The sequence below is a fragment of the Rhipicephalus sanguineus genome, chromosome 11 (assembly GCF_013339695.2).
Source record: "Rhipicephalus sanguineus isolate Rsan-2018 chromosome 11, BIME_Rsan_1.4, whole genome shotgun sequence".
Taxonomy (NCBI): Eukaryota; Metazoa; Arthropoda; class Arachnida; order Ixodida; family Ixodidae; genus Rhipicephalus; species Rhipicephalus sanguineus.
The window spans coordinates 97,765,655-97,776,179 of record NC_051186.1 but is presented as its reverse complement, the minus strand read 5'-3'; the positions used below and the strand labels follow the sequence as shown (position 1 = coordinate 97,776,179).

At 45.3% G+C, this 10,525-nt stretch overlaps 1 protein-coding gene across 1 annotated transcript; it reads left to right on the top strand.

Annotated features, from left to right (window-relative positions):
* Positions 1–499: 499 nt before the first annotated feature.
* Positions 500–5,985, top strand: LOC119373383 (uncharacterized). Its single transcript, XM_037643405.2, has 6 exons — positions 500–627; positions 1,317–1,498; positions 2,427–2,683; positions 3,689–3,830; positions 4,581–4,679; positions 5,776–5,985. Exons 1-6 carry the CDS (start codon positions 510–512, stop codon positions 5,950–5,952), a joined length of 975 nt encoding a protein of 324 aa, XP_037499333.2. The 5' UTR covers positions 500–509; the 3' UTR covers positions 5,953–5,985.
* The last annotated feature ends 4,540 nt before the right edge of the window (positions 5,986–10,525 follow it).

Below are 10,525 nucleotides of genomic sequence, written 5' to 3'. Positions count from 1 at the left end.
TGAGGGCACGTTGAAACGTGCCGTCGAACGCCTCGTGGCAGCTCTGTATTACTAAATGTTTCCGAGCTAGCTCGCCAGTGCGGTGCATCTTATAAATTTTAGACGCGCCACCTGGGCAACGCTGGCTACCCATAGGGTACCTTAAAACATGTGACATCACACTGACATGCTGAAGTCGTCGTTTCGGAACTTTTCTGGGCATAATAATAATAATAATAATATTAATAATAATAATAATAATAATAATAATAATAATAATAATAATAATAATAATAATAATAATAATAATAATAATAATAATAGTATAATAATAATAATAATAATAATAATAATAATAATAATAATAATATAATTTTAATAAATAGTGACCTCGCCCAAAAAAAGCCACCTCGAACAGCAGTAGTGTTTTACTTTAGCCCCGTCTTATGTTTTTGCGTTCGCGGCTTTGTATTAATGCATGATTAAACTCTCATATGCTCAAAGTCTCATCTTAATTCTTCCTCTTGCAGATGCAATACTATGGTAACATCACCATCGGAACTCCTCCCCAAAGCTTCAGGGTCATCTTCGACACTGCCTCGAACCTGACCTGGGTGCCCTCGGTTGGCTGCAGCGTCGAGCAATGCCGTGAGTACAAGCAGAAAATGTATAACCAGCGCGGAAAACATTTGACGCGAAATATCCGTACTTACCATACAAATACCAATCAGTACGAGTACCCGTTTTCGTGTAACATAGCCGAGTTACACACACCTTTTCCAAATATACAGAAGTCTTAAGCTTAAGCACAGGCTTATTTTATACGATGCAATCAAGTTATGGTTCGTTCGTCGGGCCTGTAGATTGTTAACCAGTCTATATTCACCAGCCCTTGATCGAATAAAGCGGATGTAATGTAAACTCCTGTCATCGTCAGACACAATCATATGAAATCGAGGAAAGAGGAAGGGGCGCATTTTGTTTTCAAATACATTGCAGTAACTATAAGTAGCATGAAAGTGCACACGGAAACGCCAACATTCGCCCTATGCGCCAGCAATCTCATAAATTATAGCGTGCTTTTACGAGGCCCGAAATTTCATTGGGCTACCTATGTTGTTAGCTGGTCTGCCCGCTTTGCATCTGTTTGCTGTCACTCGCTGGTATACATATTTGTCCTTGAGTAGTGGACACAACCGTCCAGTCGGGTGTTTCTAACAGACGTAATATGGGTGCACAAACATTATGTTGTAGCACCCGTTCAAATAAAAATATCCGAAAAGCATTGTTTCGAAAGCCCTTCACGTATGTGTGCCGTTGCTGGTTGCGCTTCGCAGAGGACCGCCCTCTGTACGACAACCGCAAGTCCTCGACGTACGCACCTTATGGTATCTGGGTGACCGCCCCGTACATTGGTGGTGGTGCCATCACTGGAACGGCTGCCTACGAAACCATCACCGTTGCTGGCATCAACGTCACCGACCAGCTCTTTGTGGAGGCCACCGTCATTGATCCTAAGGTGTGCTGACTACGAGTTGCGCTACCACACCGATAACTATGCCCATAACAGGGAGGCGGTGATGCGGAAGGTTGCATGATTTCCCCGATGGACGGCTTAGCTCTTGCTCGGTCCCGCTATAACGCTGCGTATTATTACCACCGCAGTACCAGTCGAGTGTGCCATCAACTTAGAGCTTTCAACCACGCCTCAGACAATGATCAAGCTTGTCCTTTCTCATTTGCTAGCAACCGAAATAATGCAGTCTACCCGTACATCTCCACAGCTCGGTAGATTTTACATTACGCGTAGTTCCAGCGAATGTTGCAGTAGTGCAGTTTGAGACCATGCGACTTTGGCTAAAAGCCTGGAACTTCCCCAGCAGCAATTTGAAAACTGATTATTCCTTAGGAGTGCTTTGGTCTGGGCAAACTGGTGCGACATTTGCGTAGTTAACCAGATCGAAAGACGAGACGAAATACACATGTACAACAGGACCAGTCTTGAACTACCAAGTGGGTTTTACTCGATGAAGGTGCATTTTATAGTGTCCCTCGTCACCACCGTCAAGATGCCACATGCACAAAAGTATCCAGTAATAACACAAAACATGACTGCTATCTCTTAACATGGCGACAACACAGTTGAATATACAGAAGCGCATCAATTGTCGAATCACTCTGAAATCGCAAATTATCACTGTGTGATATGTTGGTGCGCACATTCAGCATCTCGCTAAAACACACCACTGCGCGTGCTCCTCCCAAAATCAGGTTATTCAGTCGCCTTTAGAATCATAGACTTGGCGATAGGACAATATAACCACAAGCGAGCAAGCTTGTGGTGAGAAAACAGCAGAACCGTTAAATGTAGCATTGTTTCTTCATTTAGGAATCGCTTGGGTTCTTAATTTGGGTTTCTTATTGATCACTTCATTGACGTTGTGCAGATCTACAACGGCACGCAGTTCGACGGTTCTGTCGGTCTGAGCATCGAGTCGCGCTACCTGTCCCAGCACTGGTCCATCTTTGACCACATGTTCATTAACCACCTTCTCCCGGAGCCCGTGTTCGCCTTCTACTTCCACCCGACATTGAACGGCAGCGACGGTGAGCTCGTGCTGGGCGGCATTGAGACGTCGCACTACGAGGGAGAGCTCACCTACGCTCAGAGTACCACCGACGAGTGGTTGATCCGCCTGCAGGGGTGAGTGCTTGAGTTTGCACTTTCAGAATACACCCGCCTCCGTGAGTTACAAAAAAACGGTTGTCGCATTCATTTCGCTTGTCTTTCTTAAGAATGCATTCTTTTAGATTTTTTCCTCTCTAGACCTTCAACTATTTTCTCATATTTTAAATTCATGCGCACTGACCTTTCGTCGGTGACATTTTCTATTTTGAAGTAATTCTGATGTTCAGATGAGAAGGTCCATAAAACAACATAATCTGCGAACGCCCAACCATAAATGCGCCCTCAGTAGGTAAACTATAACATTGCAGAGTCTTCAGAATTAGATGAGATGTGGGTGCATTTGGTTACGACGGGATGCGAATTGTTTGTCCAGATTTAGGCTTAGCAGAGACGAGAAATATGCGCTTTCACTTCACGAGATCACAGAGTATCTTGGCTTGTAATAACGAGCAGAAGCAGGTTCGCCGAGAGGCGTGCGAGAAGGCACTACCGCCTTAGGGGAGCGATCGAAAGGGAATACCAAAAAGGTACAACGGCCCTGAAAAGCAGGTACAGCGCAGTGCAGAGAGAAAAACCAGATGCTTCCTAAACAGGATTTAGTGCTGCAGGGGTGCTGGAACCGCTGCCGTACGTCAGTCCCCTCCAGGTACCGAGGCAAACGTTCCGACGACCGATCGCTACAACGTGAACAACCGTGCATGAATACATTGAACTGCATCAATACGATGGATACAATGAATTGTGATGGTCCGAAGCGCGAAACGGCTATACGTATGAAGCCATTTCAGACCCTACCTTAAAACGGCTTGTTCGAAAACTGCTCTTCTGGACAGTTCTCAAGGTTAAGAGCAGTGAAGGCTTTTTGGCCAGCATCGATTGACTGGATTTTACGTACCATAATTTGGCAGCAAGTATGAATTTGGCTTGCGCGCTAACCAGGGAAAGGATCAATCTCTGCGCGGATTGGTATTAGATTCGTGCCGATTATTAACGACGAACCCTGTGTACTTGCTAACGCAGTATCAAGATCGGTATGCGCTGGCTGCAGACCGAACACATCTACGCCAAGCCCGTCTCTACTCTTCCGTACATCTACGGTCCCCAGTCGCAGATTGATTCCATCAACAAGGTCCTGAACGCCTCCAAGACCTCTGGCGACGAGGTGAGGACATTGTGCGGGCAAACACGTAGCGCTCGGATTTTGAAAACGCTACCACAGGCTTTCACATCGTAGTAATAATATATATAGAACACAATGAGCGGTACGCCCAAATTTGGTATGATGCGCAGGACCTTTACCGTGTTCTCTACGTCAGCGCTGTAAGTTACCTGCCGAGAGACACCGGAGTTTGTTAACATGGCAAGCCATTTAGCGGCTCTTCGCTATACCACTAATATTAGTTTACGGGGCACAATGTTTCTTCGTACTTTTTTAACGCGTATGTTCTTGATGACAGATGTAAAACTGATAAAGTTTTCCTTTATTTTTTATGTAGAACAACCATATTTTACAGTTTAAATTGTTCAATTTGGCGTCGCCTTGACTAGAATTGCTCCCCGTTTGTCACTGGCGCATTCACGTGCTTGTTCGGATTACTGCATGTGAAATGTACTACTAAGTGATTTGCCTAGATCAGGGTTGGTAAGTTAGCGTGAGGGTCGATATGACTGGCAAATTTGAAGTAATGTTAAGGCTAGGCGAGTCGAAAAGCTAACATGGAAGACTTCATGGCACCATTGAAACACAGGACAAAATTAGGACAAATTTAGCCATTAGCTTGAGTTTTCTTTGTTTAATATCGCCGTGTGTTTCGCGTCGTTGTCAAATAACTACTATACGACGCTAATAATTTGCCGTATTGTGGCCTGCGCCACTTTAGTTACCTCTTGATCTGCGTTTCCTGTTTTACAGTACACCGTTGAGTGCTCCAACATCACGTCCCTGCCCATCATCAGTATCAAGATTTCCGGCAAGAGCTTCGATCTCCGCCCCCAGGATTACATTGTCCAGGTGAGCCCGTAGCCCACCTTTACCACCGATTTAAAAGAGTTCCCGAGAGCTAGAGTATTATCAACACGAGCACGCATGCGCGTATAACACTCTGACAAAGATGGTGATAATGAAAGTTTGTTTTACAAGCATTGCTCTCTGCAAAATATTTGTACCAATAATATTTTTATCGTGTTGCTGTTGGTTGCCACGAAAGAAGTGCATAAAAAATAAAACGCCTTTCTCCGAAATGTTCGATCAATTGTCGATTAAGCGTGTTATAAGATAAACTTGAATAGGTGGTTTCATACCTGAACGCGTCTAAATGCTTTGCTTCAAGGTGGTCTATTCTGTAGCGCTTCCCGGTGTATCAGGTAATTGGAATGTTGCTTTAAGCTGTGCATCCTATATTAAATGACGTAATGCACTACCAATCCGCTTATTACAAAAACCATAAAATAATATACTGTCGATCTCTAAGCACGCCGACTTTAACGACCTCCGATAAACAATAGCGTCACCATACGCCCGTCAGGTCTACTACAACGCTGCGACCTCTAATTCCCTTTTGAGTTTTAATTCTTCACTAAAATGTAACATTGTTTGTTTTGAACGGGCTTTGCTTTACTAGCAATGATCTATAACGACGATTGCCCAGAGCTCAGTGAAATCGTAGCGTGTAAACAGGAAATAATGAAGGATGACAATATCGCAGCAGTCAACTAATTGTCAACTTTTGCGCACTTTATATATTCCTGGACAATCCAATATAATCGAGGCTTAAATTCACTCAGGTTTCATTTTCTTAGTTCTCATGGCAATCACACATCCGCCTACACTAAGAATAGGCCTAGAATTAGCGTTACTCTTGTGGAAGAACCTAACAAAAGATGTTTTTGCGAACACGTGCCCTAATGCTCATAAGTTCTTTGTTCTTAGCTTAACTGAGACCTTAGAACAAAAAGGCGTTCTGGCACGTTCGTGCCTTTTTGCTTTTGTCTTGTCCGCTGAATTTCAACGGTGCTAAGGAAAAGACACGCGCTGCGCCAGCTCTATGCACCATAGGCCATTCAGGCCCACATACGTCTCTAACGAGGTTTTAATCATATGCTCACAGGTGAACTCCACCTGCTACAGCGGTTTCGTCGTCGACGAGGAGCACCAGCTGCTTGGTGCCTCCACCTGGCTGCTCGGCCAGAACTTCCTGCGCCGTGTGTACACCATCTTCAAGACTGGCATCTTCCTGTGGGACAAGCAGCTTGCTTTCGCTTACGCCCGCCAAGTCGTCTACTGAATGATGAGAGAGTAACATCGACGGACACTCTCACACACTTACCTGATAGATGGCGCTTGCGCCAGCAGCTGCCACATGCAATTTTTATTAGGCTTGTTTTTCTGATTGGAATAAAATTACTGTCTTCCTACGAAATGTCCGAGAACCAGTTTTAAATGCGAAGCATTTCTTAGCGAACCTTTGGCACTTTGAGCGTTTCTATCTATCTATCTATCTATCTATCTATCTATCTATCTATCTATCTATCTATCTATCTATCTATCTATCTATCTATCTAGCCGCCTACGTCTGGGTGCTCTCATGATCGCCTCCTTAACTTGGTGTAGACCAAAATTGGCATGGGAGGGTAAGAGCATTTGACGAATATGACTGTCGGGTCATGACATGAATCACATGAAAATCCTGTCGCGTACGTCGTCAAACCCTTTCCTCTAGACACGTGTGGCGCATACCCGTTTATCACGGGCCGCGGTGCACAGGTATGCGCCACAGGTGATTGACAGTTTATATCTACCCAGGAACGGCGAGAACAGACATTGGTAACTTAAATGGGAGAGCGTTAAGAAAAACAGACATCGGCAGCGTGGACCCGACGAATGTAAAGAATGAAAATTAGAATCCCACCAGGAATCGAACCCAAGCATTCTGCGTGGCAATCGGGTATTCTATCACAAAACCACGCCAAGTCTATAGACTGCTTGGGAAAAACAGCCTATGCAGGCGTAATATCGGTGCAACATCGGTTGTGGTTGGGGTGCTTGCTATCAAATTTTACAAGAAAGCAATAATACTACATGATACTCCTACGATACAGGCGTCATATCAGATTAACGTCTGTGGTTCCAGTGTTGGCTCCCTTTTTATAGCAGTCTAACAAACATTACACTTGTATTCCTATGATTCAGCAAGCTATATTGAAGCATTGCTTCACCCCGGAGGAATACGTCAACGATAGTTACCTCTGATATTCACATCGTCGCACCGTGAAGTGCACTTAGTCCGCCAGAACGACGCAGTGTCATCTTTATTTCTTACGGGGCTGAGCTATGGCCTCATGCTGACCGAGGATGATGCCAGATTGACTGACAGCCGCTTTGTAGACTAGGCTACGTAGGCCACATACGCCCGGATAGGCTACAAATACGACAAGCGCCATCCACTGATGTTGGTCTACTTAGCACTATCCAGACCTACCAGGCTCAACGGCCTATACCTCACAAACGCGAATGGTGACTTCAGGTTCCGACATGTCGCCGGCTCTATCGACAGACAATTTGTCGACGAAATGACCGAGGCATCCACGTTTTCCAGCTGCTGTACTATACCTCATACTTCACTACGCAAGGACCCCTCGTCACCGCGATCACGACGGAATCCAATAACAAGTCATGCCGAGCTGCTCGTACTCACTGACCACGGTGATGATGACGTTGTTCAAGAACTGTCAAAGAAATTGTTCTACACCTGCACACGGGTTCGTGAAACGTGCGTGCGTTCTCCATCATAAGGGACAAGTATAAGCACTACATATCAGCTTACCGCTTCTGGTATTGGCAATATCCACGTTGCCGTTGGCAGCGTTACCCAACTGTAAACAACTGGTTATATAACACATATGCGGCTTTTCAACATATATGGGTGCGTATAAATTTCTAAAAAATCTTTAGCGTGATTTTGTAACGTTTCGCTCAGTAAAAAAAATACGCCACAGTCACCTTCCTGCTGCATGCTTCGCATAACATCGACTCCCACGGCACGTGGGATCTGCCAATTTTTTACAGCGAAAGCTGTTATGAGATCATTTCACCGGCCGTTTTTGGCGCCGTAGTTGTCCGCCGCCGCCGCCGCCGGTGTCCGTAACCAGTATGGCTCGAAATAAGAAAAAAAACGAAATAAGACAAAAATTCCAGGATGGTACGAGGTTCGAACCTGGGCCCTCCGCGTGGGAGCCCAGTATTCAACCTCCGCGTGGGAGCCCAGTATTCAACCAATGCCGGTTTTTTTTTCTTTATTGGCTTGCAAATCAAGACTATTTACATACTTACGAAAAAACAAGGGTAGAGCTATACAATTACAAAGTGCAATTATGAACCGTCAGCACTGAGCTGACTACAATCAAAACTTTGGCATGCGCAACAATAGTTCCACTCGTGAAATCCACTCTGGTACATCCTCCTGCCCTTTCAGCACTTCAAGAAAACGGCACACTGATTCGCAGAAATATTCCCGTACAGATCTCACTTGCACATGCGCATTGTCAAAGGCAGTTCGAGTTTGCCATATACTATGCAGGCCCAGGAGCATGACTAGATCAAAAGGTACTCCATCATCATTTTTAACAGAAAGAAAACGGATGCCATGTGGACTTAACGGTAACTCTTTTTTCAAAGTTCTCTGTAATATGTCCCAGAAGAACACCCCACTCCAGCAGTCGATAAACACGTGTTCAATTGTTTCCGGTGTATTGCATAAGAAACAATGTGTGCCCCAAGGTACGAATAATCCCCTATCTACCAACCATGTTTTAACTGGTAAAGTTAGAGTGTAATTTAAAGAGGATGCTTGTAGCACCAGGGGTTAAAACCTTTTTCTTTAAATTACACTCTGAGCCATGCCGGTGCTTGAAACTGCTTTGCAAAAAGGTCCCATACAGGCTTCATGTCGGGAAGGAACCACATTAGCATATGCAATATAGCGTGGTAGAAGAGTAAAATAAGCACCAAACGTCGCACAACGCGAATTCTGTAACAAGGCGTCACACAATGCGAATTGCGCAACGAGTAGGTTGTTGATTGCTTCGAACCCATTACAAAGGGCTCCGCCATAATTCTTCATCGTCATCAGGCACAGCATCAACAAAGTGCGCATAATGCCTTACCTGCGTTTAGCAGGTACCAACGCTCTCCGTAGAATGACGAAAAATGGCACAGTGCTTGCTGCCCTACTTCTCAAAAATTACAATTATTTATAGCGTAGTGGGTTCCTCGCAAGTGCACTTGTATTGGTTGCCAAGGAAGCCCATAAGCGCATGATCCACTTCCTCGGGATCTCAGTGAAATTACAATGATTTATAGCGTCGTGGTTTCCTCGCAAGTGCACTTGTATTGGTTGCCAAGGAAGACCATAAGCGCATGATCCATTTCCTCGGGGTCTCAGAAAAGTTCTTCGCCCCCCCCCCCCTCCGTCTCTCTTCCACGTCAACGTATGTTATACAGCATGACGGGAGAGGGAAATAGCGACCAGGCGTCACGCAACGCATATTACGTAACTGGTGGGCCGTTTAAAGATTCCAACCCATTACAAAGGGCTGAGCCATAATTCTTCATCGTCATCAGTCGTCGCGTCAACAAATTGCACATAATGCCTTACAGACGTGTAGCTGGTGCCTCGCTCTCCGCAGAATGACGAATAATGGCTGAGTAGGTGCTTCCCAACTTCTCAAAAATTGTGATTTATGGTGTAGTGGGTACCTTTCTAGTGTACTTGTATTGTAGCCCCAAGAGAGCTTAACGGGCTCTAGAAACGCCGCTCTTCCAGCTTTCGCTGTGACTGTGCTGCGGTTTCAGCGCAGGCCTGGCGTTTTTTTTTTCAGCATAGAATGTCTTTAGCTCCCGTTGCCACCGGCCTTGAAGCGACCTTCAGCCAAATGTCAGCGTCGCTTGCCTGGCGTTAGGACGAGTTCATCCAGGTATTGTAGAGGAGGCCTTCGGGCAATCAGCCCAAACGTTTGAACGAGCACGGTCTTTGCCAGTGACCACTTCTTACAGGACAGCATTACATACCCTGCTAGCAGTCCAAACATATTGCTTCAGCATTCTTTTTTAGTGTTTGTTCATACTACTACTCAAGGTGTAACTTCTCGTACGCCGAACCCTCATTTACTTGTTACAATAGCGATGTTCGAAAGGCAGATAGGACAACATACACTTGCTCTTTGAAGTGCCAGCTCCCAGCGTGTGCTCTGTTGAACACCAACAGTGGGCAAATAAGCGGGTTTCTTGGCGTGAGTTGCCGTATTCTTCGACAGATGGCGCCACGGTGCGTCTGGCGACCCAGATTGCTGTCGCGTCGCGGCCGCATCGGCCGCGTACGCTAGGCAAGCCCAAGATTTATCTCTTACACCGACAGCAAACAGTTGCCTTCATATGGACGAGCGCAGAGTGCTTTGTCGTGCAGTTTATTGTGGAGTTTGGTGAGGTGTGCACTTGAGAACATGCACAACATTGTGGCGGGTGTAATCTCCAACCAATTCGCTTTTCCGGTAGAAATTTCATGCTTTCATGTACTCTCGATAACGGGACAGCCAGCCTTTTTCTTTTTTTGTCATTTCAACTGATATATGCGTACTAATGAAATCACTCTAGCTGGCATCAAATGAGCGAATATACATATAGCCCCGTGATTGTACGCAGGCATTACTACAGCCATCGGATTTCTCTCAGTTATTCAACTATCACAGTCGCATAGAACAGAACACTCGGAGTAAGTTTGGCTTCAGTAATCATCTTTTGACGTATGTTCTAAGCGCCTAGACGCAGTTATGAAACACGACTACTGTTCACCTTAGGCGCAA

Coding starts and splice junctions, on each gene's coding strand:
- LOC119373383 (XM_037643405.2), top strand. CDS start 510: ATGCAATACTATGGTAACATCACCATCGGAACTCCTCCCCAAAGCTTC. Junction 628..1,316: donor CTGCAGCGTCGAGCAATGCC/GTGAGTACAAGC, acceptor TGCGCTTCGCAG/AGGACCGCCCTCTGTACGAC. Junction 1,499..2,426: donor CCACCGTCATTGATCCTAAG/GTGTGCTGACTA, acceptor GACGTTGTGCAG/ATCTACAACGGCACGCAGTT.